At 41.5% G+C, this 27,852-nt stretch overlaps 7 protein-coding genes and 2 long non-coding RNA genes across 10 annotated transcripts; 6 read left to right on the forward strand and 3 right to left on the reverse strand.

Moving 5' to 3' along the window:
- Positions 1-2,844: 2,844 nt before the first annotated feature.
- Positions 2,845-3,837, forward strand: LOC124337708 (protein Wnt-2b-B-like). The gene is made up of 2 exons (XM_046791741.1): positions 2,845-3,118; positions 3,355-3,837. The coding sequence occupies exons 1-2, from the start codon at positions 2,845-2,847 to the stop codon at positions 3,618-3,620; spliced, it is 540 nt and encodes a 179-aa protein (XP_046647697.1). The 3' UTR covers positions 3,621-3,837.
- Positions 3,838-4,063: 226 nt separating this feature from the next.
- LOC124337007 lies at positions 4,064-6,227 on the reverse strand. The gene is made up of 7 exons (XM_046791010.1): positions 6,057-6,227; positions 5,837-5,962; positions 5,558-5,765; positions 5,335-5,489; positions 5,067-5,268; positions 4,755-5,006; positions 4,064-4,694 (listed from the first exon to the last, which is right to left on the reverse strand). Exons 1-7 carry the CDS (start codon positions 6,171-6,173, stop codon positions 4,207-4,209), a joined length of 1,548 nt encoding a protein of 515 aa, XP_046646966.1. The 5' UTR covers positions 6,174-6,227; the 3' UTR covers positions 4,064-4,206.
- Positions 6,228-7,463: 1,236 nt separating this feature from the next.
- Positions 7,464-10,180, forward strand: LOC124336950 (protein fem-1 homolog A-B-like). Its single transcript, XM_046790915.1, has 2 exons — positions 7,464-9,466; positions 9,652-10,180. Exons 1-2 carry the CDS (start codon positions 7,651-7,653, stop codon positions 9,783-9,785), a joined length of 1,950 nt encoding a protein of 649 aa, XP_046646871.1. The 5' UTR covers positions 7,464-7,650; the 3' UTR covers positions 9,786-10,180.
- A 532-nt stretch (positions 10,181-10,712) lies between these two features.
- On the forward strand, positions 10,713-12,446 carry LOC124337710 (protein fem-1 homolog C-like). The gene has a single exon (XM_046791742.1). It carries the CDS (start codon positions 10,713-10,715, stop codon positions 12,444-12,446), a length of 1,734 nt encoding a protein of 577 aa, XP_046647698.1.
- A 1,712-nt stretch (positions 12,447-14,158) lies between these two features.
- Positions 14,159-19,760, forward strand: LOC124336897 (protein timeless-like). Its single transcript, XM_046790806.1, has 16 exons — positions 14,159-14,439; positions 14,523-14,589; positions 14,900-15,057; positions 15,137-15,259; positions 15,612-15,706; positions 15,773-15,834; positions 15,936-16,137; positions 16,216-16,407; positions 16,900-17,038; positions 17,101-17,247; positions 17,321-17,384; positions 17,458-17,624; positions 17,689-18,461; positions 18,527-18,791; positions 18,852-19,404; positions 19,467-19,760. Exons 4-16 carry the CDS (start codon positions 15,157-15,159, stop codon positions 19,552-19,554), a joined length of 2,850 nt encoding a protein of 949 aa, XP_046646762.1. The 5' UTR covers positions 14,159-14,439; positions 14,523-14,589; positions 14,900-15,057; positions 15,137-15,156; the 3' UTR covers positions 19,555-19,760.
- Positions 19,761-19,936: 176 nt separating this feature from the next.
- LOC124336976 lies at positions 19,937-22,404 on the forward strand. Its single transcript, XM_046790959.1, has 2 exons — positions 19,937-21,966; positions 22,032-22,404. The coding sequence occupies exon 1, from the start codon at positions 20,182-20,184 to the stop codon at positions 21,931-21,933; it is 1,752 nt and encodes a 583-aa protein (XP_046646915.1). The 5' UTR covers positions 19,937-20,181; the 3' UTR covers positions 21,934-21,966; positions 22,032-22,404.
- A 360-nt stretch (positions 22,405-22,764) lies between these two features.
- Positions 22,765-27,437, forward strand: LOC124337187. Of its 2 annotated transcripts, none has more exons than XM_046791285.1 (3): positions 22,765-22,812; positions 26,720-26,874; positions 26,952-27,437. In XM_046791285.1, exons 1-3 carry the CDS (start codon positions 22,780-22,782, stop codon positions 27,283-27,285), a joined length of 522 nt encoding a protein of 173 aa, XP_046647241.1. In that variant the 5' UTR covers positions 22,765-22,779; the 3' UTR covers positions 27,286-27,437. The 2 variants fall into 2 exon arrangements, 1 of the variants encoding a protein (XP_046647241.1); XR_006917202.1 differs by lacking the exon at positions 22,765-22,812 and adding an exon at positions 25,130-25,144 and having other exon boundaries at positions 26,541-26,874.
- On the reverse strand, positions 23,622-24,860 carry LOC124337348. Its single transcript, XR_006917237.1, has 2 exons — positions 24,127-24,860; positions 23,622-24,051 (listed from the first exon to the last, which is right to left on the reverse strand). It is a non-coding gene; the product is annotated as an uncharacterized LOC124337348 (long non-coding RNA).
- LOC124337424 lies at positions 25,464-26,302 on the reverse strand. Its single transcript, XR_006917352.1, has 4 exons — positions 26,212-26,302; positions 25,974-26,146; positions 25,634-25,865; positions 25,464-25,555 (listed from the first exon to the last, which is right to left on the reverse strand). It is a non-coding gene; the product is annotated as an uncharacterized LOC124337424 (long non-coding RNA).
- Positions 27,438-27,852: the final 415 nt, after the last annotated feature.

The following is a 27,852-nucleotide window of genomic DNA, read 5'->3' on the forward strand; positions in this document are numbered from 1 at the left end:
AGACCCGAGGATTCTATCAGCATTTCCATTTTGCTATAATTTTTCTGCATCATCATCCTAATGGCATTAATAGTTTTAGTATCAGTTATCAAATGACGGAACTAAAAATAAATTCAACAATTAAATCATGAAAGGAACAATAGCTTTTTTATCAGCATGATTTACTGTAAAAGATAATTCTATCGTACGGGTACTTTCGTACGACATATATATAACATATTCAAATGTAACAAAGACAAACGTAGTTAAATCGAGACCTTTCTTTAAAAAGATGGTTTCTATATATAAATTCTTATATTGGTAGGCTAAATTGCAAAAATGAATAAGGCGTAATGTAAAAAACACGAAGTATTTATTTATTTATTTATTTTTTAAGTTTAGATGGTATTTCGGTCTGAGTGGCACAAAATTACAGACGCGCACAGCCGAGTCGATTCCCCTCCCCGACACAAAAGTCTCCGCAATTCCGCTTTTCCTACTCACACGACCGCTGGAATCCCCACGGCGCTGGCACGTCTGTTGTTCAGTTCACAATAAGTTCAGATTTGATCAATTCGTTCAAGTGTTTGAATGGTGTGAACTGTCACTCGTATTACATTGACAACCGGATTGCTGTGGTTCGAAATGGAATGGCGGATGACATTAAGTGGCCATGTTCCGTGTTTATCTCTCATTCCGTTGGGGACTTGTCATAGCGGCAAGTACTACATCGACGGCGAATGTCTGGGTAAGCATTCCCCCTACCAATTCATTTATTTTTCTTTACTTAAAGAAATAATTAAACGTGGAATATAATGAGCACCAGATTGGGAATTCCTCCGAAACGAATTATATGTCACAACACCAGCTGTGCAATCAAGACATGTTTGTGTGATTCACAGCACCCCTAACATTTATTTACTAATAATCTATTTCCACTTCTATCCGCCAGTTGGCCTTGTAGCTAAATAATAGGCTTTCCGGCCAACTTTTTCTTTTTCATTTAATGATGTGTCGTCACCATCTCCTCCACTCGACGCCACGAAATACTAAGCTGAAAGTGTTTTTTCTTTCTTTCTATAAAAACCAGTTCATCTTGAAGAGATCAATATCAAGTTGGAAAACGAGGATCCCATTACTCGCCCACTTCGGTGCGCCCTCGCATTCCTGGACATTCTCAACAAGGTATAATAGAAAATGAATTGACTAAATTACAATTCCACAAAACTAACAAATAATGTGTAGGATCTGATCCCGATTCTAATCAACAGCCAGGATCAGCCCAGCATTTTGAATTCAACAATCAAGTAGGCCCTATATAATAAGGATTCGCTTATACGGTTATACACGGTATTACTCGGAAAGTCATTTTTTTTAAATGTTGTTTGGTTTCCCTGTCTTTCAATAGATTATTGGCTGAGCTAACTACACCCATAGAATGCCTGGGAATGGTCGGCGTAGAGACTCGATCCAATCAGAGCAGCACGGCAACACAACAAGTTGACATCTACAAACTGACTCAGCTGCTCTACAACGCCAATAAGGAATCCTTTCTGGATGGTGGGGCCATGCCAGCCGTTCTCAGTCACGTTCGCCACACCTTAGAAAAGGTAAAAATCGTCCTAATCGATCCCGCGTAGGTTATTTTATCCTTTTAACACATAAAACGTTTTCCCACCGAATCACCAGGAACCGTTGACGAGCGATGATAACATTTCTGTGAATCATTCCCTGTTACTCATTCGCAATATCCTGCACGCTCCCGAACGACCTACTCAGATGGCGGACAAACGACAAGATCAGCAGGACCAACTTGTGCAGATATTATTGACCCAGGGACTGGATCGTCTCCTCATCAGCTTACTGGCCTGCGCCCAAAAGGTGAACTAGTTAATTATCATTTGAAATCTTTTATTTTCCCGCTTCTAAGATTACGATATAAAAATTAATTACGTAGTGAACTGGGCGAAGAGATAAATAAAATTTCGCGGAACGATGTTTTAAATAATTGGATAGTGATCCTTTAATTTGGCGTGTATGGTTTTTTAATTCCAAATTCTTCCCACCTGATGTTCTTTTTAGGAAAATTTCTGATCGAGTCTTTACCAGAACTACACTTTGTTGAAGAAATTAAAGATTGGGAACACCAACACCATGAGGAGAGCTGGTACCACTAAAGCAAACTGCTAAAACTCTGACATTGCACCTCCTTAATGGGCACTTCGTAAAACGTGGTGGTACGTTTTTCTGGTTTTTCTATGGGAATTGCCACGGATCGGAGTTCAAAAATTGTGTAGTCCGCTCCGCAATTCAAAGTAAACTATTTCTCACCAGATAATTATAATACCAAATAACCCAAAATATTTTGTTTTTTTAATTAACAGAAGAAGTTCGTAAAGTGTTTCCTAATGCAGACGCCGAATTTGATATGAATGTTCAATTATGGTTCGACAACCAACCATCTTCATCAGTAGTCAGAAGCACCGAAGCTTATAGAGCTGTACTACGCAAATGTATCATCTGTGTCTGTAATATAATAATATTTATGAACAGTTTTAAATCTAATTCGGAAAAGAATTTTTTTCTTTATCTCTTCCATAACGTGAACAAGGCCGTTTTAGATAATGCTGATAAAGATGGCCTGATGAACCTCCACAACAACCGAGTCGGTCGAAGGGTAATTCATTGGCTATTTAAATCAATTAAAAAAATGAGCAAATTATTAAAATAAAAATTTAATTTTGATGAAATTCATCGCTTAAAAAATGAAATAATTAATAGTTAAATTAATCATTAAATAATTTAAATTAATTTAATTCAATGAATTGGTTTGAATTTATTCGCCCCCTAGGCCTTCACAAATTGATGCGGCATCAATGCAAATGCCACGGAATGTCGGGCGCCTGCAACGTCCGCACTTGCTGGACGACACTTCCGGAATTCCGCGAAGTCGGCGCTTACCTGAAGGAGAAATACGACGCCTCGCTGGAGGTCAGCTCCGACCCGTCGGGCACGACGCTCATCACGGCCGACCATCTCAACGACAACCGCAAGAGTCTCAAGACCAATCCGCCGCAAGTTCACGATCTCGTCTACCTGGAACACTCGTCCGATTACTGTTCCTTTGATCCCCTCACTGGTGAGTTTTTAAAAAAATGCTAATTTCATTCAATCAAATGAATGAATTAAAATTAGAATGTGAGTTAACATTTAAATATTCAAATAATATTTAAATGAATTAACCAAATAATTTTTTATTAAAATATTCATATGAATTAAAATTAAAATATTCATATTAGATTTAAATTTTATTATTTAAAATAATATTTAAATGAATTAAAACCAAATCATTTTTTTTTTAAATTTATAATCAAGGTTCGATCGGGACGGCCGGAAGACCGTGCAATAAAACATCGAAAGGAATCGACGGATGCGATTTGCTGTGCTGCGGACGCGGTTACGACACGAGGCGAGTGCTGGTGTCGACGCCGTGCAATTGCACGTTCAAGTGGTGCTGCTCGGTCGAGTGCAAAACGTGCACCCAGTGGAAGGACGAGCACTTTTGCAAGCCGCTGCAGTCGTTCGAACTCAACAAATTCAACGCCACCAAACAGCAGCAGCAGAATCAGAAGAAGAAATGACACAACCGACCGACATTTTTTGAAAATTTTGACTAGACAAAAAACAAAAGAATAATTTCCAGATATTATTATGTTATTATGAAGTATTTCTTCCTTTTTTTCTTTACCTTTGTCTCGGTGAGCGCATTGATGTACATAGTTCCAATTTTTAAGTATCTGAACAGAAAAAAAAATTAACTTCTTGAAATGATCGAATCGTCCGTCTTTTTATTGTCCATTACGAGTTGGAATTAAATTCAACTGATTTTCTACCATCCAGCAGATGAGTGCCATACGCTTTTGTCGAGAATGGATGTGACAGAATTGACTCCGTGGCGGATGGTTATTTACTACTGTAGCTCTCCAGCTGATAAACAAATTTTCAAATGTTCTTGTCGATTAATATGCAAATGTTTTCCCATTGTTACAAACAATAAAATCGTTTTTGCTGAACTGATGGGCGGTTAAATTTGCAAATATTTATTTAGACGTCGACACGCATTAAAGATTTGCACATTCCGCAGAACCAAAAGACCAATAACTCCGGGACTACACCGTACAACCACAAACACCAAACTTCTTGAAACTAATTGGAATTAATTAAAAATCAAACAAATGTGGCCAGTGACTGGGAAATATCTTCTTCAATGAGATATCCATTAAAGTTAGTGTAACCATTAAGTGAGTTATGAAGTGTTACCCCCGGGGAAATATCTGCAATCTCTAACCATATTTGATCCCCCGCTTGCAAACTTAGAGTTGATTGCAAAGAAAATGTTTCGTATTCACCAGAGGTATTTGCCTCATCAGCATAACCATTCGACATGGGATTACCATTCTTCATCAGTCGCATAAATAAGTAAACCCTAGATGTAGAAGATGGAAGAAATGCAATTCCAGATGCAGAGAAAAAATATTGGCCCGGGCGAGGTGCCGTGAAAATCCAGGTCGTTTCGTTCATGGCTCCTCCTACATTCAATTCCACAATCTCGAATGGAACTGGAACATTCAATTGACTAAAGGGTGCGTCTTTCTTGACGTAGAAATAAGTTGGTGATGATTTGACATCTTCAAACCCGATCCAGCGCAGGAAACCTATCGAATGAGAAACACATATGAAAGTTTAAACGTTTCAATGCTTACATTTGAATTTACCCGCGTCATTTGGTAACTTGGTGAAATCACAGTAGACCCTTTCCACCGTTTTAGCTCCCACGACGGAATATAATCCGCTCAAAGTGTGTCCCATCCGCCAGAGGTCTTCGCACGACGTTGGCATTCCAGTGATGGCCACTTGGCCGGTACATTCGATACGTCCTAGATGATGAATCCCGGACGAAGTTTCCAGTTGAGTTCGGCCATAATTGAGTCTCGTGACGGGCAGAACTTGCTTATCAGTGATGACTCCTGAATATTTCAAATAATAATCATAGATTAAATTTGTCGAGGAAATTTTAGTTCTAATACCGTCATCGGTTAATGGCACTGGAGCGGCGGAGTCGCAGTTGCATTTGGTGAAAGGATCGACGCAATTTCCATCCAATCCGCACTGGCAAAGATGAACGTCCGTGTTGTCACCGGCCCAAAAAGTTTTGGCGTTTCCATTTCTGTCATTCCACCAGGCGTATGTGATGGTATTGAGTTCCAGCGGTGCAAAATTGCAATCGTACTATTTAATGAGACGCTAAAGATTAATTTTACTGGTAAAAAATAATGAACAAAAATGACTTATTACTTTAATTGACTGGTAGCATTCGGCGGAGAGTTCAACCAGCGCTGAAATTTGTCGACTACTGGCGTTGTAATTGATCGCCCTGGAATAACATCCAGGATCAGCGCAATGTCCAACATCCATGGCCGATTCACTGTCGTGCGGAATAGCAGTCGACCCTGAAGACAGGAACTTAGGTAAATTTTACCGAATTTTACATTATGTGAGTTTTACTACTTTAAATTACCTTTCGCCATGTCGCAGTAGACGTAAATCGGGTCATCCCCAACACTTTGGCTGTCAGGATCGATCCAGTACATGCCGGAGCTCAGCGATGGATCTGCTGCACGAGCCTCTTTACAAGTTCTGGGCATAGAATTTTTAACGGATAATTGACTTGTTGTTTGACGTTGCAGAGCGATTTCTAGCCGAGCCAATTTCTCCACTAAAATATCCTGTGTTATTGTTTTAATAGTTATTTTAGCGGATTATTATTAGAACACAGCGCTAATGGGAGGAAACCTACGTGATGCTGAACTTTGGTTTCCAGTGGAACGTTTTTGGCCTCCAGTGCCGCAACTTTGGTCTCCAGTGCCATAACTTTGGTTTCTAGTTGAACATTCTTTGTCGCCACAACTTCATTTAACCTTACCTTTGGAAATAATACAAATAATACAGTCAAATAATATCAATAACATACAGGTACGAACTATGCTGAGAACAGTTAAAAGTTTAGCCAAACTTACATAATTTTCAGTTAGTCGTTTCACTTGGTCTTCCAGACTGAGAGCAGCGCTGGTCTGCCAAACCGAAAATAACAAAGAAAGACTCAAATGGATTGAAAAGAATTCCAATTTAGCCATTTTCACTTTTATAAAGAGCAATGCAATCCACTACACGTAGTGTGTCGTGGTTAACTTGTGAGACAAAAGTGATTGATATGATTTAGACGAGGTTTTTCCCCATTCAAGATAATATGGTCCAATCAAAGTCAGATCGCAATCAGTTAAAAAACAACGATGAGATTTGTTCAAGTTCTAAAAATTTACTTTTTCTGGCGGATCGATGCGAAAATATTACAATGATATATTTCATTCCGAACCGGATCTAATTTCGTCTTTCCCAGCATCACAACGATTATCACCTTTTTTAAATAAGCTAAATATGCAAAATGAATATTTAAGTACGGTCAATTTGTTACTGTGAATATAAGCATACAGATGCCAATTGCACCCGAATTCTTTGGAAAATCTGCAGCTTGACCTACATCGGCTGTACTTGGAAAATCTTGTTTTCCTCCATTTGTCCATTCCTCACAGCAATAAAAACCAAAACAAAAAAATTCGAAATGATTTGCTTCACTTTCACGATATTGGTGAAATTCGCACAAAAATAGTTCAATAATTATTAAAAAATTTGCCAAAATATTTCTCAAGGAATCTGTAGAGCTCTTCAGCAGTCGAAACAAGGTAAACTATTTCATACGTCCAACCGAAAATGAAATTACTACGCGGTTTCTGTCCAGCCCTGATAAAAATACACGACTGTTTTCCCAGCGACACCATAATATAAAGAAAAATGGTTCATTGCAATCAGTAACGATATTTTCTGTTCTTGAATAAACGCTAAAAAATCGCAACACTGTTAATACGAAACTAGACCTCCACGAATAATTGAATGTACGTTACATAAGATGCCACAAAATCTGTAATACTGACCTCCTAAAATTTGATTTCACCATTCCAAACTTGTTTTCTCTCTTAATTTTACCAGCAAATGACATAAATCTCACAACAAAAGCACCACGTCCTTTTATTATACATCAAGAACTTGTCTCAGCTGGACATTTTCGCAAACTGTTCATGTACATCGAACCACGTCCCCACTCATCAACGGTGGGTGGATTTCGTTAAGAAAAACATCTTGGCATCTTGGCACGTGTCGTATATAACCGACCTTCAACTTGGCCCCAAAAACAAAAGTCCAAGTCAAGAGAATTCCCCGACGATAATTTTTCCGACGTGTGTGTGTAAGGTAGACGTGGTTTTGCGGAACGGACATTTTTCCCCAATCGATCAACTCAACTAAAGAATCGATTCCAACTGACATCCACTTTATTTATTGGCTGGTTTTGATTTTGTACGGTGGTGACGTCAGCGTGACGTCAATCCTATCCTTTTTTTCTGGTATAAAAACACCCTTCCGGACGCCCCCAAAACAGCTGTTTATTATATTAAAGTTTATAACATTTCGTGGGGCTCACGTCGTCCGATCGAAACGTCCATTTCCAAACTATAAATTGGAGACAAGTTCACATCCAACATTATAACTCGTGTTCAAATGTCGACTACTACTACCCTGAATGTGAATCAGATTTTCCTGGCCGTCCACCGCGGATGGATCGATCATTTGCGCCGAGTGCTGGAGAAAGATGGCCGGATACTCAAGAACCTGTGCGAATGCAACGAGCAAAGTGAGACGCCATTGCAGGTGGCCATCCGAGAGCGACAATTCGCAGTGATTGAGTTTCTGGTCCAGTTGGTCAAGGATCACATCCAAATCCATTGCCATCCGCATTCCAGGTGGGTCAGGCGGATGTCGCCCTTTTCATGGGACAAAATCAATGTGGAATCGTTCGCCATCGGGCCGGCCGAGTTTGGCAAGGAATTCACCCAGACGTTCGTCCTGCCGTCAGCCGACGTGGCCATCCTGCGGGACATGGCCAGCAGCGATCGGATCGGCATCTTCAAATTGATCGAGTACCTGATCGACGTGGCCGATGACGACACGTCCTGGTTCGAATTCTTCCTCAATTCGATGGTGGCCAGCTCGATGGACCGGGCCCAGAAGATCATCGCCCTGGAACTGATGGGCTCGGCTTTTATTTTAAAAATTCGACTGGCCGATGAGCAGTTCGAGCCGGACGAAATTTCCGGCGGACTGCGCGGGTTGCAGTGCTGGAAAAAAGCCCTGGAGCTACGCAATTCGACGGCCAATGGCCGCCTATTGATGCCCAAGATCCCGCACGTCCTGTCCAGCGCCGCTCGCAACGCCCTGGGCGATTCGGCCGAAGTGACGACGCCGGAACAATTGCAAGAATTGGAAAATCAATTGAGACGTCACGATCGACGATCGCTCATCACCGATCAGGCCTTTCTCGTCATCCAGCGGACGTTCGCCCAGCGCCAGCTGGGCGCCGAGCCCAATCTCTTCCATCTCAAAACCCTGCTGGACTACGGCAAACAATTCAAAACGACGGGCGATCATTTCTCCAACACGGAAATCCATTACGGCCGAGCGATCAACATTTCGCTCATGATTATGCAGCAGTTCAACCGGGCCGATTTCCCCAAATGTTTCCAGGTTTTCGTCGAGGCTTTCCTGCTCTTCGCCAACGTCCTGAACGGACTGGGCCGCAAGACGACCAACAACGTCGAGCGGATCAAAGAGCTGACGTTCGCTCACGTCCTGGAAGCGATCACATTCGGCTTCATGATCGCCACCAATTTGATTTTATTGCCACCGATCTGCGATCAGCACACCATGTGGGAAATGCTGGTCATGAGGAAAATCTATTTGCTGATGATCACCCTGTTCAAAATGGCCAAACTCGATCCGCCGGAAGGCGAGCGACTCTGCCGAGTCCTCGGCAATTTCTTCCGCGTCGAACAATTGCGCAACGGATTTTCCAGCCTGCTCCACCTGGCCGTCGAGGGCTTCTTGGCGGCAAGGATCGACGTCACCGTCCGGGCTGACATTGTCACATTTTTCCTGGACAACGGAGCCGATCCCAAGAGCCTGGACAGAAGCGGCAAATCGCCGCTTCACATTCTGGCGGGAAAATGTCAACCGAATTCAAACGAGTTATTCTTCGAGGTGTTCCAGGCCGTCCTGGAAGCCGGTGGGCATTTGGATCAAGTGACACCTGACGGGAAAACGGTCATCGACGTCCTGAAGGACAAGAAAAAACAATTCCAGGATGAATCGCTGGATCCCAGAGTTGATCATTGGATCAACACGGTCGTGTCACTCGAGTGCTACTGCGCTCAGAAAATCCGCCAGGAGCATATTGCGTTCGCTGAAGACGAGCAACAGCTTCCGCTTTGCCTGCAGCAATTCATCGAACAGCACAGCCCCTTGAAAAGCAAACTGCAAGGTGATCAATTCATTTGATTATTATTAAAAATTGACGTCATAATTTATTGAATTAAATAAAATAAATTTAAATACAAATAAAATCATTTAAAATCAAATTAATATTATTTTTAATACAATTAATAAAATTATATTTTATTTAATTAATTTGAAAATTCGAATTAATTATACGTACAGTACGTACAGAAGTCGAGAGGCCTCCGCTGATTGGATTTCCCAGCGCTTATCGAGTCCTTCAAGATTCTGCAAAGGCGTCTCACATTTCCGTTTTGAACACGATTTTCAATTATTTCCGGTCTATTTTTGATTGCAAAATTTGACTTGATTTTTTCAGTGACTTTCATTTTTAATACTTTACGTAAAAATTTAGGTGGCGGAATTTTATTGTATTCGTCGCACCTTCGATGGCTTTGACTAATACACTCCTATCTGGTTCTGGAATTGAATTTCAGTTTAATTTCACAAGCCGAATTGAGCCAAATACAATTATACGGTCCTTCATTTGAAGACCGATTGCGAGCAAATGATTGAAGTACGCGAGATTGGTTAACGTTTCGTATCGTCATTTTCTATTTAGAACAGTTCAAGATTTTTCAAAAAGTTGAAACTATAAACATCAAAATCTTTAAAATCAAATATATCGATGGCAAATCGTTTCAAACGTTAAAAAAAAAAAAAAAAAAAAAAAAATCTGTGCACCTTCGTCGCTTTTCTCCATAATTTTACCATAATGTCACGTACACAGACAATTTCATTCGCATATTTTAGTCGACTTCTCCCCCTAGAATTAGATTAACCAAAAGAAGAAAAAAAGAAAAGAATACGCTATACCTACAGGGATGGATGGTGCAGTAAATAAATGTTGTGTACCCCGGTGAACTTCCCCCGCCAATTATACCCCAGCCATTTTTCCACCTAAAAAAAAAGGCCGTAAGGCTCGTATCGGTCTGCCTATCCTTTTTTATCTGGGTCCGACCTTGAATTTCTACACCAGTTACATAAAGGGGCCAATCCTTGGAATTGCACTTTTACTTTGCTTACATAATAATATATCCTGCTGCTGACCTGCCTTCGGCCTGTTGGTAGAACACTTGCAGTCTTCTTCCTAACGCTGTCGTACACAGTCGTCCATCTGACACTGCTCTCCCAGTTTCTATTACGTAAGCGATTGAATCTTATTTTTTTTTAAGTTTGACACCACATTTTAATTCATTTGATAGCCAAAATCGTTTAAAATTAATTACAAAATGGTAGAAGCCATCAACGTGTTGGACCTTGTTTCCCAAGCAGTTAGTCAAGGTTCGATCGCCGAATTAAATCAAATACGAAAGCGCAACAATTGGATAGCGATACCTATTCGTTATGTAACCCAGCCTCTGGGCCAGCAGGGCGAAACGGCCCTGCAGTCGAGTGTCAGAAACGGACACTACGACGTCGTCGAGTTCCTAGTCGGCGAATTGAAATATCAAATTTATCCCGAATGGGCGAAATCGATCGACAAAGTCCCGTCTTATTTCACCTGGACGAATTTGAATTTCAACAAAGTTCTTCCACCGCTCGTTGTCCAGTCACCCGAGATGGAAGTTATCCGCGATATCGCCAACCAAATTCCAATCGTCAAAGTCATTGAATATCTGATCGATCCGGCCAGCGACGAACCCTGTCAGTGGCTGGAATTTGTATTGAATTCGATCGTGGCCAGTTCGGCCAGCCGGACGGACAAGATCGTCGCCTTCGAACTGATGGGCGTCGCCTTCGTCTTCAAACCGAGAAACGGCGTCTGGAGGGGAGTCCAGTGCTGGGAACAGGCCATGGCCCTTCGCTACTCGACAGTCGGTGATCAATCGGCGATCCCGATCATTCCCGATCTAGCGGCCAGCTCTTTATTTGTCGACCGCAAGAAGCTCATCGCTTCGCCAACATCTCTCCAGAAATTCAAAGGCGAATGGCGACTCGGCTACAACCTGCTGGAAGCTCAAACTCAAGCCTTGGCCGTCAGCCAGAGGATCGTCAATCAATGCGGCCAGCAGCAGCGGACGGGTATTCCTTATTCGTTCCACCTGGAACATTTGATGCGCTACGCTTATCGCTGCTACATCCACGAGAATCAATTGAATTGCTCGTTGAACATTGCGATGATGATCCTCAAACAAACGGACGATTTCAGATCAGGATCGTCACTTAAATGTATCAGGATTTTCGCCGAGACTCTGGACCTGCTGTTGGAATGTCTGAAGCACCAAAAGTTGAAAATAAAAAAAGGAGTTGAAGATTTATCGTTCGCTAATCTCTTGGTGGTCGTCAAATTCGGATTGGCCATTTTGCTGAATGTCATGCTGTTGTCGCCCGTCGTCCGACCGACCGTCGATCGGTGGCAGTTCAACGTCATGGATCAAATCCACCGTTTGATTTTAGAGCATCTTGGACGCTGTCGTAATAATCCAGCGGAAATCCAACAGCTGAAAGATTGTCTCTCGCCGTATTTCCGCGCCAATAATTTGAAAAGGTTCACCAGTCTTCTTCACCTGGCCATCATCCAAGGGACGGACGGCCGTCAAATCTTGCCCATCATCCAGCTGTTCCTAGAAGCCGGAGCCGATCCAACCGGAATCGACACCAACGGCGAAACTCCGTTGCATCTTTTATCCGAAAATCAGGATTGCTTTCAATCCGATCCGGAATCGTATGAGCAAGTGTTTCAGGCTTTGCTGGATGCCGGATGTTGTCTGGGCCAATCGATTCCGGCGGGTAAAACATTTCTGAGCATTTTAAACGGCCAGAAATCTAAATGCGTATCGAAATTCCGTTTCCATCATTATCTGGATCCGCTGGTCAATGTCGTCTTACCACTGGCCTGCGTTTGCGCCAAAGTCATCCGCCACAAGCAAATTTTATTCGAAGGCCGACTTCCGCCGCGGCTGCAATCGTTTGTTAGCCGTCACAGCGCTATGGAAGGTGATATTGTTATAAACACGGGGTAATGAGTTATATAATAGGGTTATCTAATATTGGTTTTTATTTTTATTTGTTTGCCTATTAGATTACGCAATTTCTAACAGTGCTGTCTGACAGCGTAGGCCTAATTCCAAGAGAGAAAATGGAAACCAAACGTATTATATGTGATTTGGTTTTTTTTAACCTTTTAACAAATTTGTGCTATTAATAATCGACTGAATTCAATAATGTGCAGAAATTGTTGAAATTGACATAGGCTTCTAGTGTTATTACTCAGTTCTCTAGTTTATTACTCTGTTGTTTGAGAAATAAACAATTATTGCTAATTGGTTTTCGATACTGAGTGGACATGCGACTCAAAATGTTTAAGCTGCTTGGCAACGACACCAACAAGGATGATTTAATAGTTTTATGAGTGGCTTTTAAAAGCTTCGCCGTTGTCCAATAAAAACCCCAACGGGAACAAGACATATTGACTCAGCTCGCCCTTTTAAGAGTGTATAGCGACAACTGGCTATGTACAGCCCTATCTATTATACCCATCTAACATTTAATGCGCATTTCACTGAGAGAATGACTAGACGGAAAAGGACGAAAAAGTAAATAGGAAATGACTTTTTTAAAAACGATACTGCGTATCTTGGGCTAATAATAGAACCAACCGGATTGGTCGATCGCTATCAAGAGAATGAAACAACCTGCCAGAAGTCTAATAATAGAAATATACAAAAACCCGACTGATGGGTGGATTTCTTGGGATGTGATGACCTTATGACCAGGTCATTTTCGTTTTCCAGGTTTATTTTGTTCTCCACCAATTAAAACAAAGGCCACCAATCAAATATCTTTCGTGATTCACACGTAGTCACTATAGAGAAGAGTGACATTTTTTAGTGCGTATAGTGAACGGTATATAGCCAAGCGGCAGCCATAAATGAAAATACAACCAATCAGTTCAGTTTGCAAGCTCGAAAATTTAAGATTTAAATTTTTATAAAAGCCATTAGCTATTCACTACGGCAGAGAGAGAGACGTATAAACCGTCATTGGCGAATGGGCACCAGGTGGAATTGTGTCGCCATGGTCCCTACGTGCAAGTAGAAAAGCATGATATATGAGGCTTTGATTCTCAGTAAGCTATTTTTTTATTAGGAAATTATGTGTAATACCATGGAGACACGTTTATACCATTTTGCCTCTTATGGGCTTTAAACGCGTATGCGCGCTACCATATTTAGGTCTGTTATGTAATTTTTGGTCATTTTTTTAAAGCAGCCAATTATTTTTAGACGGTTTCTTTTTTAAAAAAATACTAACTTGCGCGATGACTTTTTACTTTTATTGCATTTTTAAATTAGACAATTCCGGACAATTCGAATTCAGATGAAGATCAAAATAAGTTTAATTGCACCAGAAACTTTGACTATATGACGAAACGTTTTTCCCCCTCATAAAATAAGTTTCGGACCAATTAAAATAATGTAATTAAAAAGAAAAAAATTTGGGCTAGTGGGGATTTTTCTCCTCCTCCGATGCGCAATCAAGGTGCAGTGTACAATTATCAGCAGATAAAATTCACCTTTCGTACGAGAGGTGCCTCTGTCAGTGTCACCTTATTATTATTACACCTGACTCCAATTAGTATTTTAGTCAGTTACGTAGCGTCGTGGTTGATGATTCGTCAATCCGCTGGAACCTTTTGGCTTTACATTCGCACTCTTCTCCCCCGCCGGCCCGCCCCATTGTTAAGTCAGACTGGCATATAGAAAAGGATTGAGGGGCGTTTTTTAGTTTTATATAGTCTCATTTCTATGACGTTTGAGAAACTCAGAAAAGTGGTTCAATTAAAACATTTTTTAGGATTTTCAACTGACAGTGTTGGGTGTCTGGGAGTCGTGACACAATGTCGTCGTGCTGGCGAATGCTGCTGCCGTCACACTCGTCGTTTCTTCTCATTTCCCAGACGCTTCCGGCGAGCGCCATTGTGTCTGTATACTTTTGACGTCGCGTCAATCCGAGGTATAAATGTACTATAAATATAAAGGAACTATTCTCTCTTTCATCTTTCTCATCAGCACGTTTCTATTTTGATTGACACAAAGGTTTTCCAACCCGACGAGTCATTGGTGCGTGTCTAGTCACCAGAGATAAGGGAAAACATTTGAAAAGGTATAGAGTACAGTTTAATATGTAGGCGGATAGACTGGAGAAGGTGGGGGTGTCACTTTTCCTCCGAGCTGTGACGTATACGTTTGGAATTACCCAGGGCCAACGCAAATAGTTCTCCAACATCTAAACGAGAGGAAAGAAAATGTAAACGATTCTTTTGAAAAGATTAATTTCGAAAGGATTCGACGAAATTAAGGGGCCACGACATTTTTCCTTTTTCTTTCTTATCGTTGGTAAATTGCGATAGTGAACATAAGGCGTAATGTAATAACACTGTGAAGTATTTATTTACTTATTTTTAAAAATTTAGTTGGTCTTGGTCTGAGTGGCACAAGATTACAGACATGCGCACAGCCGGAGTCGATTTACCGACTCCGGCATAAAAGTCTCCGCAATTCCGCTTCTCCTACTCACACGACCGCAGGAATCCCCACGGCGCTGGGACGTCTGTTGTTCAGTCCACAATAAGTTCAGATTGATCAATTCGTTCAAGTGTTTTGTTTGAATGGTGTGAAAAATATAACTGTCGCTCGTATTACATTGACAGCCGGATTGCTGTGGTTCAAAATGGAACGGCGGATGACATTAAGTGGCCATGTTCCGTCTTTATCTCTCATTCCGTTGGGGACTTGTCATAGCGGCAAGTACTACATCGACGGCGAATGTCTGGGTAAGCATTCCCCCAACCAATTCATTTATTTTTCTTTACTTAAAGAAATAATTAAACGTGGAATATAATGAGCACCAAATTGGGAATTCCTCCGAAACTAATTATATGTCACAACACCAGCTGTGTGCAATCAAGACATGTTTGTGTGATTCACAGCACCCCCTAACATTTATTTACTAATAATCTATTTCCACTTCTATCCGCCAGTTGGCCTTGTAGCTAAATAATAGGCTTTCCGGCCAGCTTTTCCTTTTTCATTTAATGATGTGTCGTCACCATCTCCTCCACTCGACGTCACGAAAAACGAAGTTGAAAATGTTGTTTTCTTTCTTTCTTTCTTGCTACACTCCAGTTCATCTTGAAGAGATCAATATCAAGTTGGAAAACGAGGATCCCATTACTCGCCCACTTCGGTGCGCCCTCGCATTCCTGGACATTCTCAACAAGGTATAATAGAAAATGAATTGACTAAATTACAATTCCACCAAACTAACAATTAATTTATGTGTGTAGGATCTAATCCCGATTCTTATCAACAGCCAGGATCAGCCCAGCATTTTGAATTCGACAATCAAGTATATTATAATAAGGATTCGCTGATGATCGCTTAAGGTTGTACGGTATTACTCGAAAAGTAATTTTTGAAATGTTGTTTGGTTTCCCTGTCTTTAAATAGGTTATTGGCTGAACTTACTACACCCCTAGAATGCCTGGGAATGGTCGGCGTAGCGACTGGATCCAATCAGAGCAGCACGGCAACGCAACAAGTTGTCATCTACAAACTGACTCAGCTGCTCTGCAATGCCAAGGAATCCTTTCTGAATGGTGGTGGGGCCATGCTAGCCGTTCTCCATCACGTTTGCCACACCCTAGAAAAGGTAAAAATCGTCCTAATTGATCCCGCCCAGGTTATTTTATCCTTTTAACACAAAACCGTTTTCCCACCAAATCACCAGGAGCCGTTTTTGAGCGAATATAACATTTCTGTGAATCATTCCCTGTTACTCATTCGCAATATCCTGCACGCTCCCGAACGACCTACTCAGATGGCGGACAAACGACAAGATCAGCAGGACCAACTTGTGCGGATATTATTGGCCCAGGGACTGGATCGTATCCTCATTAGCTTACTGGCCTGCTCCCAAAGGGTGAATTAATTAGTTATCATTTGAAATCTTTTATTTTCCCGGTTCTAAAATTAAGGTAGAAGAAATTAATCAGCTGGACGGAGAGGTAAATTTTAATTCGCAGAACGACGGTTTAAAAGTTAATTTTAAAAGATCCTGTACATAAATGTATACGGTTGAAACTCTAATTTTCTATAATAATATTAACAATATAAGTAAAAGAGCGAGATCATTTCAAATGGTTTCCCAGAAAAAGTAACGTACGAGATATGTTACAGCTATAACGAGAGTAACTTTATCCATCGTATTGATTTTTTTGCCTTTAACCCCCCCCCCCCCCAGACATAGAGTCATGTCATACAGCACGCTTGCACCCGTTCAACCTGTAGTCTCTTAAATAATTAATAGCATTCGCTTGTGTCGTTATCAAATGAAAAACAAAAAAAAACAACTTTATATCGGATTACCGTTCGGCTTATACTAATCAGTTTTCTGTTTAATTTTTGCGTATAGGAACAATGGATGGTGACAGTTGTGCAGCTCATTTCTCTATTGTACAAGGATCAACCCGTTGAAATTATTTTACAACTTTTGGATGAAAACTGCACTCATCTTGAGCCGGAATTCTACTTTGACGAACAAAATCAATTTGGTATTAAAACTGAGAGCAAATGGCACGACAATTATGTAATTTGTTTCTACCTGCGCCAATAGATAAAACTCGACGATCTAGTCAGCAAAGTACGTCCAGCGGCTTCCACTCGGAAGATTCAAACGCGCCGAAAATGACATCACCAAAGGTTACGGATTCAGTGATGAGGAAATCCAATCGAAGAAAAAGTTTTTCAGGAAGTCAATCTAGTGAGTCATAAATTGGAAAACCTTTGAACATTTTATATTTGACATCCGCTTTTCTCGTTTCCCTTTTTTACAGGTAAATGCGGAAGTTCGTCGTCTTCCGCATCATCTCAACTTGGCGGAACTAAATGCTTAAAAAAGTAAAATAAAATAAATAAAAATTTGCATGGGAAACGCCATATGACTCAAATAACCTCTGCTCTCGGTATCCAGGAGTTTTAAAGGTTCCAAGAAATCAGAGAAAATTTTGAAAAAGCTTAGCAAATGCAACAAACTTGGACGTCGAGTGGAGATGATAGGCAACGTCGTCGAGTACAAACCGACGGATGAAAGTAATTTGAATCTCCTGAAAGGGTTTACCGTCAATTTCATCCGGCAAGGTAATAATAACTCGCTATAGCGTATATCAATTAAAATGCACAGTTTAAAACTTTCTTCTGATAGGCTACAACACACTGGTGGGCCAATTGCATCAACAGATGCTGAAACAACAGGGCGACGCCCACCTCCAGCTGCTGGATAAGTCGCACTTTCTCTGGCTCATTTCTTATTTCCTTCCCATCGCCTCCCGGTTGGAATTGAGCGTGGAACATTTAAAAAACGTCTTAACTATTGATGTCCTGTGTTATCTGACGTGGGAAGCTGTTTGTCAGACGGAAGAACTAGAAATTTATGCGTTTCAACATTCAACATTCGATTTGAAACCGTGCGTGAGGCGCTTGCATTTGTGCGTGAAAGCAATTCGTGAATATTTGAAAACACTGGAGAGATTTTCTCGTCCTTCGACGTCTAGAAATGCAAATGCACCGGGAAATTATTTGATTACTCGACTGAGCGGTTACGTGCCAGCGATTCGGGACCTCCGTCAACTCTTTTTGCTCCAACTCCGCCAATTCAATCCTGTCGTTCAAAGTCGTCGCTATCTACTCGACGTCATCGCAACCAATCACATCTTATTGCTGGCGCTCGAACGGTCCACTGGGCAATCGTCACGCGGGAGTTTTGATATTGGCCAACACTTGACTCAATTCTGTTCGGAAATGATAGTCGATCGATACGGCACGGCCCTCGAGGATTTCAAGACCAACGGCTCATTCGTCAACGATTGCATCTTGACTCTTTTGCATCACGTCGCGGGCGATTTGGGCCGGGCCGACCTTTTGTGCCGGCCCGTCATTCTTCGTCCATTCACCAAAATTTGGGCAGTGGAATTCAACGTAAGTTTATTACAATCAACAGCTATATTATTCGGAATTATTCAAATTGTCTGATTTATTTGCAGTTGCGTGACGACTGGAATGATTTGATTGAATTGATCATTAACAAATCAATGCGGTATTTTTCACATTATCGATACACGGAGACATTGCCTAGCAACCCAAATAATCCGCAAAAGATAAAAGATTCCGCTTCCCATTCGATGGATATCCTCCCACTAAAATATTCTGATGAGAAAACAATAGAAGAATCGACTGAAACAAATCAATGGTCGTACGAAGTACCTGACACCAACATTAAATCACTTTTGATTCAACTCAAGGATTCTGGTGCGTTTCAATCAATTTTTTAAAATTGTTACTCAAATAATTAGATTGTTTTTCTTACAGGATTTCAGAAACAACTGGACTGGATCCAGTCTTCATTATTATCAGCCTGTGCTGTTCGATTGGGGATCTACTCCGGCCAAGAATTCCGCCACCCCATATATACCCTGAGTTTTCAAATGAATTTGTCCTGCCCTTTGGTTCCCTGGACGGAGGTGGAAGCATCCGCCCTGCGTTCAGAACTCTTCCTCAATCTCCTATTTCGTATTGGCCTCATTCCTCCATCCCCTCAGGCTGTCCTGTACCCTCGTATCCCGCGTGAATGGTCCCCGAACACTTTGTACAGTGTCGCCCTCCTTTTCGGACCCATCGACCAGAAGAGGATCGATTTTGATTTAACTCGAGTCAAGAAAATCGAGTTAGACCACCCCTATTCATCTGTCAATGTCCAAAATGTCCAAAGATCATCTTCTCACCCTTTCATAATTCACGATGGCGTATCTCACCGTAAAGATTCGTTCCTGGAATCCAAGTTTCCTTCAGCAGAGATCGACATTTCTAGGCAAAATAGCATCGACTGTGTCTTCGACCAGCATAGTCCACGACCATTGGACAGGTAAATCAATTTCCAAATATCACGAATTTCAGCAGCCTATTTACATAATTTTCCGTCGACAGTATCAGCACCACCAGTTCACTGGAAGTCCACAAAATGGACTCTAGCGACAACGAAGAAATGGAGGTCCTTCTGTTTGTGACAGATTAGGCAGATTGGACGGTAGTGACGTCACGAGATAATTCAATTCCGTCTAAACGGACAGCGGTACATGTTTAAACTATTCAAATTAAATGTGGAACAATTAGTTGATTCACCTCTCTGTAAATATTCTCCAACAATAATTTGGTAAGACATTTTCCCTATTATTTATTGGTCAACAATTAATTGTGTAATTGCAATATCGTATAATTAAATTAATTATTCACAAATTCTCAATTAATTGCGTCTCTAAGTAATTAACTTATATCTCCCTAAATAATTGCTCGGTCTTGATTGAAATAATTACTGTCGTCCTCATTCCAGAAAAAATGACGTAATCATTACGTAAATATTTTGGTTTACGTGACCAGCATCACGTTCACATCAGTCCTTGGCCCAAGGACCCCAAGGTCAAGCTCTCCAAAGACGTTGGTCACATCATCCCAACGGGTTTCCCTTATATACAGTTAGAACCTTCCCATGAAAACTAAAATATTCAATCTTCTAGTTGACCTCGTGCTCTTCAGTCCACCCCTGCAAAGTTCTACCCAGTGTTTTTTTTAAATTTTCCCAGTCAATAGTGTGCAGAGTGTTAGTCCCTATTCTTACGTAATAATTCTCAATGAAGAAAGAACAATGGCAACCACCCCAACTGTGTTTGATCTGTTTTACCAAGCCGTCATCAAAGGTTCATTAGCCGAATTACACGACATCCGCCATCATTATTCGTGGAAGGCCATTTCGATCGAGCTCATCACGGGCCCTCATTTCAATGAAGGCGACACGTCCCTGCAGGTGGCCGTCCAGTGCGGACACTACGACGTGGTCGAGTTTCTCGTCCACCAGTTGAAATATCACGTCACTCACGCCGTCTGCCCGCAAGGCAAATTCGCCCAGTCCAGCAATAACAAGTGTCCGTTCTCCTGGGACAAACTGGACTACACCCGAACATTACCGTCGTCGTTTGTTTTACCGTCGGCGGCCGTTTCGATCGTCCGCGACATTACCGGCCAGGTGCCCATCATCAAGTTGATCGAGTACCTGGTGGACGTGGCCAACGACGAGCCCTTTTGGCTGGAATTTGTTTTAAATTCGTTCGTGACCAGCTCGGCCATCACTCGGCCGGAAAAGATTGTCGCCCTGGAACTGATGGGCGCCGCTTTTATTTTCAAACAGATTTTGCACACGCGTCGCAAATCGCTGTGCAAGAAGAATCCGACCGAAACCGGACCATGGCGTGGGCTGCAGTGCTGGAAATCGGCCATGATTTACCGCAGGATCGATGATGCCGATGGCGATCCTCCGATCCCGAAAATTCCTTACGTCTTTTCTGAAATCGCCTCGAGCGCTTTTGGTGACACGGTTGAATTCATGACGTTGGACGAGCTGGACCTGCTAGAACACCAATCGACGCTGCACGGATCCCACCAGGATTGGCATCTGTTATGCGGACCACTGGTCGTTCAAGCTCTGCTGGTCAGCAAGCGCATCTTTAGCCAAAACGGTGCTGATGCTGCCGGCCAGCAAATCGACGGGCCCAATTCGTTCCACCTAGACAATTTGCTGCACTACGGGCTCTACTGTAAATTCCACCAGCAGTACAGCCAGGCCATCAACGTTTCCCTGCTCATCCTGGAACATTCCAAAGGTTTCAATCCCAATTCATCGCCCAAGTGCGTCAAACTATTCGCCGAAACGTTCGATCTCATGTTGGTGTGTCTAAAACGACGCCAGCCACCCAACAGCATCTTGAAACAGGAGCTGTCGTCGGCCAATCTCCTGGCGGCCGCCAAATTCGGGATCGAAATCTTCACCAACATGTTGCCAGTGCCACCGATGACTCTGCCCGAGCGCCAGCTGTTTGATATCATCGAGCGAACTTATTTCTTCATTTCCAATTGGCTGCCCAGGTTGAACCAGCAGGAAGTTGAACAGTTAACCGAATATCTTTCGCGCTACATTCACCTGTACAATGAAAATAGCGGCGTCACCAGTCTCCTTCACGTGGCCATTGAGATGGTCGACTATCACGGGGGATTGTCCCATTATTCCACCAGACATGCGGTGTCGATTATTCAATTGTTGCTGGAAGCCGGAGCCGATCCGAACGCAACCGACCGGTACGGCAAGACTCCGCTTCATTTCTTGGCTGGCAAGTATTCGCAAGATGAGACTTCGGAAGCGTATTTTATTATTTTCCAGGCACTGCTGGACGCTGGTGTGTATCTGGACCCAACCGCACTCAATGGGAAAACGGTTCTCTGCATGCTGAAGGATCGCAGGACCAAACATCCTACTTTGGGCTATCCCTTTGATCCTTTCATTGACTCGCTGATTGGACCTGAAAGTCCGCTCTCCTCTAGTCCTTCTACATTCAAATCCATTTGAAATATTTGCATTGATTTCCTTCGCAAGTCATTGGTAATTTTAAATCAGTCAAATGATTTTCCTAATTTTGAAATGACTAATTGATCATTTGTACTCAGGTCGGTTGGAGAAACAAGCTTGTCCTGGATTTACTTCACTTTGGAATTAGTTTGAAAATTTATTTCTCCTTTGTAAGATGTGGCATCTTATGTAACCTACGGAGGAATAAAATATTTTGCTAATGCCAAGTAATTAGTCTGTATTTTTCTACATTTTTAAATTCGCTAATTGGCTAATCTAATTCAACATTTCTGTCTTCAAACGGACGTCAGTGATTGACCTGTCCAAAATGCTCTGTCTGCTGATGTCTCAAAATATGTTCCAGCAATCTATTATTAATGCAAAATATCGTAAGACATTCGTCTGTTTCCTGTTTGTCTCCAAAAATAGATGGCCTTGGTTTTGTTTGTCGCCAAAAATAGACGAGGACGATAAGGACATTTCAATAGAATTCCTCATCATTCTGGAAACGTATGCTTGCGGACATGACCCTTGTTTTCCATAGCACTTGGGACTTGGCTATTGTTATTTATTTTAGTTTTTTTTTTTTTAAATCTAATGATTCACCGAACAATGTCGTTCGCTCCGGTTATTTCTATATACGGATAAAATGATAAATCCTATTCCATTTGACTTACTGACGCTGTCACTATCATCCTTTTTCCTTGTCGACATTATCAGTTGTTAGCACTGCTTCCTAGTTCTTGCGAAAGTCCGTTTTGCACGGCCGTTTCTCGTTTAACCGTCGCCTTTTAGTAACACCTTGAAAGTTCGTCTGCATGTAAAGGAAAACAAATCAATCAAGTCATGTGGGCTCGAACTCGAAGCCATTTGAAGAAGGTGGTTTATAGTGTTTTCTACAAGTTCTAAGTTAAGTAAAACATACTATTCCGACTTGTATTCAATTCCCCCCCCCCACCCCCGTAAATTCCAATTACTTATACTATTATTTATTTAAGGTAAGCCTATACTAAGCAAAGGCTTAGTATGCCGGTAGGATCTTCTTTCACCGACGATAACGCTGTCCCACACACAACTTTAGTCAGATTTCGTAATAAATCTCTCCAGGGCATTTGACATTTACTAGTTTTAGTTTAGGAACAGAATTCATTCTTTGTGATTGTGAAAACCTGATTCATTTTTCCCCATTTTGATTGATTCGTGTGAACTTTCTTTTTTCTGTCTTTATTTAAATCTCTTGTCCGAATGATTACTTTTCTACAGAGGCAGCTGCACCAGTTTCCTTGAGCGCAAATACCTCCGTGGTCCCTCGTCGACAATGTACATTTAATAGGATTTGTTTTGCCTTGGGACAAATAGGTTGTTTGTTTTTCTGCCCCAAAGTTTTGCTTCGATGAATATGGCCTAATATTTAACAAACTGACCTATATAATATGAATGTGCCCTTAACCATGGGTCCATGTATGCCTTCATTGTTTTGATTGAAGTTGATGCATCAGCAAACAACCAGATTAATTAACAATAATAGCCTTTCACTTTGCGCCCCCTGTACTTGGTTGCTATTTGGTGGATACATTTTGGTTTGTCAGCACCCTGTTAAAAATCTCTATCTCAAATTTGTATAGGGGAACGTTCCTCGTCAGCGAACTTGGCAACATAGGTGTCTGTGTCTGTGTCAGTGAATAATATTGGAACAAACAATTGATTCAAACAGTTTATTTTTCTGTTTGTCCACATTTCCCCGTTTTCTCAGTCGTTTGACATGGCCAAAATTCATAACGATTGCGTTCGTTTTTCCACGTTTAAGGTGCCTGCGTGCTTCGGCCGAGGATGAAACCGCAAGTGTTTGCAGTTTCATCGGTTTCTCTCCAGTTGCCGGTGTGTCTCTTCAGGTAACAGTAACCGCCTGCGTGAGTATAGTGGGTGCATTGAGAGTTAGCGATGCAGATGCCACCGCATTGCTCGCCAGAGCTGGGCTTGTTGTCGATGACATTGCCAACAAAATGACAATTGTAGTCCCAGCGAGACAAACCGTTGTCGCCTACCTGCCAGAATCGAGCGGACACGGTGGTCAGAGACACGGCTGCCATGAGCAGGAAAATTGACAAGACCTTCATCCTATGTATCAAAGGTTCAAAAAATAATGTTTTACTGTACAACAAACAAACTGAAAGCCGTTTAAAATGAACTTACATTTTATTTTGCAGACTGTAGGAAGGAGATGGAACACACAGATCAACTGATGTTTCTTGGTTTGAATCTCGAGTCGAAGTGATTCCTTTTACACGGAGGTGACTGCATCAGATATACCTTGAGTGCGAATAGCTTCTGGATAACACGTCGACACTAGACATGTTTGACCTTTATTTTTTTGGCTAGGACGACTGGTTTTCATGGGTTTTCCCTCGATGAATACGACGGGGTATTCACCAAACTTGTATCACTGTTTTCTTAAAACTGGTTCATACATGCTGGTGTATCATAGATAATAGCCTTTCCTTATTAGCCTGTCGCTTTCCCTGTGTAGTTTTCTACACCTAACAGCATTTCGAAGGGAAAATTTATCCATGGCTTAAAACAGTGTAAATAATCTTAAGTTTAAATTTAATCTAACGTTAGACTTGTTAAGGAATGGAGTATGCGCGAATGCGGATCTTATATGAACTTTGCTTGACGGATGATCCTCACTTCTTGCACCAGTGTGATCTAATAATCCTGAGCCGTTTGAAACATTTGCTTGACTTTAAGACTGCTTATCGCACTTCGTACCACATACCACCTACATTGAATTGTTCATCGAACAACTGATACGACTGATACATGGTTGATGTGACACGTGAGTTTTGCACTACAGACGAATTTCCGTGACAACCAGGAAAGCTCTGCTGCTAAATTTATGACTCTCGATCGGCGCTCGTATTAAATTTTTTTTTTTTTAATCTAATTTACAATCTAGAGAGTTGTTAGAAGAAAATATAAAGATTTTTTCCCATACAAGACTTCCTGGAAATATATTGGTAGGTTTTGGCATTGGAATAAGTTCCTGCGGGTTTTGACGACAAACTCAATTCCCGTAAACTTAATCCGTAATATGCTCACATTCGCGATTAATCTATTATCTGATAACAAATATGACATTCTATTAAATTGAAAATGAACTTTCTATACTTTTTTAATCACGGAAAAATTTTTCCTTCCAAGATGCTGTTAGGTAGATAATATGATGAAGATGCATTTACCGGGTAAAATGCAATGTAAATTTTACCCGCATTTACCAGCCGAACCGTACCAAGTACAGGAAACGTTGCGTAAAAATTACTGTCGTGAATTAATCCAGTTTGCTGATGGCAACGAACGATAAACATTATGGGAGCATACAAGGACCAGTTTTTTAGTAAACAGTCCGGTGAATACGCGGTATTATTCATCGAGGGAAAACCCATGCAAACTACTTGTCTTAGCCACACAAAAAAAGAGTCTTACATTCCTAGTGTAGTTTCCCGAAACTACTCACGCTCAAGACATCTGATGCAGTTCCCTCCGTATAAAAGGATCCACTTCAACTCGAGATTCAAACCAAGAAGCATCAGTTGATCTGTGTGTTTCATCTCCTTCCTACAGTCTGTAAAATAAAATGTAAGTTCATCTCAAACGGCTTTCAGTTTGTTGTTCATATCAGTAAATCATTTAAGTTTTAAACCTAGGATGAATGTCTTGTGAATTTTCCTGCTCATGGCTGCCATGTCGACAATGACAACCGTGTCCGCTGGTCGAGTCTGGCAGAGTCAGTTATCTGAAGAGATTCCTTGACGAATGGAGAGAAAGGGATAAAACTACAAACACTTGCGGTTTCATCCTCGACCGTAGCTTGCAGGGAATGGCCTCAAACGAAAAACGAACGCAATCGTTATGAATTTTGGCTACGTCAATGACTATTGACTAAGAAAAATGAACAGAAATGGACAAACAGAAAATTGGGCTGTTTGGAATTAACTGTTGTGGCTAAAACTTTTATTCACAAACACTGACATCTAATTTACCTTACTCTGTGGCCAACTAACGCTTCAAACGGCTTCGAGATCGAGCCGACACGACTTTAATGATTTGTTTACTTTAGCACAGCAGACGAATTTTCTGGGTGTTACTAAACGGCGACGGCTCAAACGCGAAACAGCCGCGTAAAACGAACTTTCGCGAGAACTGGGAAGCAGTGCTAACAACTGATGATGCATCTAGGGTTTTCCCCGCAAAATGAAAGCAGAATCTTTAAAGACCTACCTTTCTACTAGCTAAACTCCAGAATGAGGTTAAGGGGTTACTCAGCACGGAAGAGCTAAAAGGCATCCTGGGAATAAATGGGTAGGTTTTCACATTGGAAGATACTGTGCAAGTACTGTGGGATTTGACGACAGTCAAAATTCTGAACTAAATCAGTTATAGGTCAACATTAGCGAATTCTCTGTTCTGAAACAAATACTATGACGTTAGATTAAATTGAAAGTGGACTTTCTCTATTCCCCTTTTAATCACGGGCCGATTTCCACTTCCAATGCTGTAGATAACTGGATGCAGATGCATTTACCTGTTGAACCGCACCAAGCGTACAGAGAAAGCGGAGGCAAAAAACTACTATTGCGAATAAATCCAGTTTGCTGATGGCACCGATCAACATTTTAGGAGCATATACAAGGACCGGTAGAATTCACCGAGAGAAAACTCTCGGAGAAACCAATGTGAACTGCTTGTCGTGGCCAAATAACGTTGAATTCAAAAATAAAATTTCTAGTGTCGACGTGCTATCCCGGAGCTATTCACGCTCAAGGTATCTGGCTGCAGTCACCTCCGTGTTAAAGAAATCATTTCGACTCGAGATTCAAACCAGGAAACATCTGTGGGTCTGCGCGTGTTCCACTTCTTGCCTGTAGTCTGCAACATCAAAATGTAAGTTCATCTCAAATGGCTTTCAAGTTGGTTGTACATCATTAAATCATATTATATATGTTTTAAACCTTTGATAGGGTGAAGGTCTTGTCATTTTTCCTGCTCATGGCGGTCTTGTCAATGACAACCGAGTCCACTCGAACCTGGAAGGAAGGCGACAACGGTTTGGTTCGCTGGGACTTGGATTGTGCATTTAAAGGCAGTGAAATCATCGCCAAGAAGGACATCCCTGGCGACCATTGCGGAAGATTCTGCTTGGTCAACGACGCGCCCAGCAAAAAGTGCACCCATTTTACTTACAAGAGTGGAACCTGTTACCTGTATCACTCCACCATTAATTGGCTGGTAGAAAGTGAATATCTAAGCGCTTGCGGTTTCATCCCCGATCGCACCGCGCAGAAAATTGACTGAAAAAACGGACGCAATCGATATGAATTTTGGCAATGAAGAACCACTACTTGAGAAAAAAAACAATTACCGTTCCAAATATTTCGATTAATAGCCGAGGATATACTGTAATATGTTCGGCATCACATTGGTAAATACATATTATGAGCAAGGTTTTTTTGTTTGTTTAATGTGGTTTAATTCCATTTTTCCGCTTGAATAAAGATTTGTGACTATTTGTAAAAATAAACTGTTATTTCTATACGTAAAAGTAAAACTATCCTTTTTTCAATTGTCATTTCGTTGGCAATGTCATCGACAATAAGCCCAGCGTCGGCGAATAATGCGGTGGCATATGAATCGCCAACTCTCAATGCACCCACTTTATTACTCACGTGGATGGAGTCTGTTACACGAAGGGAAACACCGGCAACTGAAGAGAATTGCAATGCCAAATGCTTGCCGTTGATGTTAAAGGGAAAAACCACATTGGAATATCGGGGGTAAAATCAAAAAGCCTCGCGTTACGTCGCGTTATAGGGACGAATAGAATAATCAGACTAAAATTTCATCCTATGTTCAATCAAAAAT

Source organism: Daphnia pulicaria, chromosome 4 (assembly GCF_021234035.1).
Source record: "Daphnia pulicaria isolate SC F1-1A chromosome 4, SC_F0-13Bv2, whole genome shotgun sequence".
In the NCBI taxonomy this organism is placed as follows: Eukaryota; Metazoa; Arthropoda; class Branchiopoda; order Diplostraca; family Daphniidae; genus Daphnia; species Daphnia pulicaria.

Coding starts and splice junctions, on each gene's coding strand:
- LOC124337708 (XM_046791741.1), top strand. CDS start 2,845: ATGCGGCATCAATGCAAATGCCACGGAATGTCGGGCGCCTGCAACGTC. Junction 3,119..3,354: donor TTCCTTTGATCCCCTCACTG/GTGAGTTTTTAA, acceptor TTTATAATCAAG/GTTCGATCGGGACGGCCGGA.
- LOC124337007 (XM_046791010.1), bottom strand. CDS start 6,173: ATGGCTAAATTGGAATTCTTTTCAATCCATTTGAGTCTTTCTTTGTTA. Junction 5,766..5,836: donor AAACCAAAGTTCAGCATCAC/GTAGGTTTCCTC, acceptor ACAATAACACAG/GATATTTTAGTGGAGAAATT. Junction 5,490..5,557: donor CTACTGCGACATGGCGAAAG/GTAATTTAAAGT, acceptor TCCTGTCTTCAG/GGTCGACTGCTATTCCGCAC.
- LOC124336950 (XM_046790915.1), top strand. CDS start 7,651: ATGTCGACTACTACTACCCTGAATGTGAATCAGATTTTCCTGGCCGTC. Junction 9,467..9,651: donor CTTGAAAAGCAAACTGCAAG/GTGATCAATTCA, acceptor CAGTACGTACAG/AAGTCGAGAGGCCTCCGCTG.
- LOC124337710 (XM_046791742.1), top strand. CDS start 10,713: ATGGTAGAAGCCATCAACGTGTTGGACCTTGTTTCCCAAGCAGTTAGT.
- LOC124336897 (XM_046790806.1), top strand. CDS start 15,157: ATGGAACGGCGGATGACATTAAGTGGCCATGTTCCGTCTTTATCTCTC. Junction 16,138..16,215: donor TTTGCCACACCCTAGAAAAG/GTAAAAATCGTC, acceptor CCAAATCACCAG/GAGCCGTTTTTGAGCGAATA. Junction 17,385..17,457: donor GGAACTAAATGCTTAAAAAA/GTAAAATAAAAT, acceptor CTCGGTATCCAG/GAGTTTTAAAGGTTCCAAGA.
- LOC124336976 (XM_046790959.1), top strand. CDS start 20,182: ATGGCAACCACCCCAACTGTGTTTGATCTGTTTTACCAAGCCGTCATC.
- LOC124337187 (XM_046791285.1), top strand. CDS start 22,780: ATGTGGGCTCGAACTCGAAGCCATTTGAAGAAG. Junction 22,813..26,719: donor CTCGAAGCCATTTGAAGAAG/GTGGTTTATAGT, acceptor TAAAATTTCTAG/TGTCGACGTGCTATCCCGGA. Junction 26,875..26,951: donor GTAGTCTGCAACATCAAAAT/GTAAGTTCATCT, acceptor AACCTTTGATAG/GGTGAAGGTCTTGTCATTTT.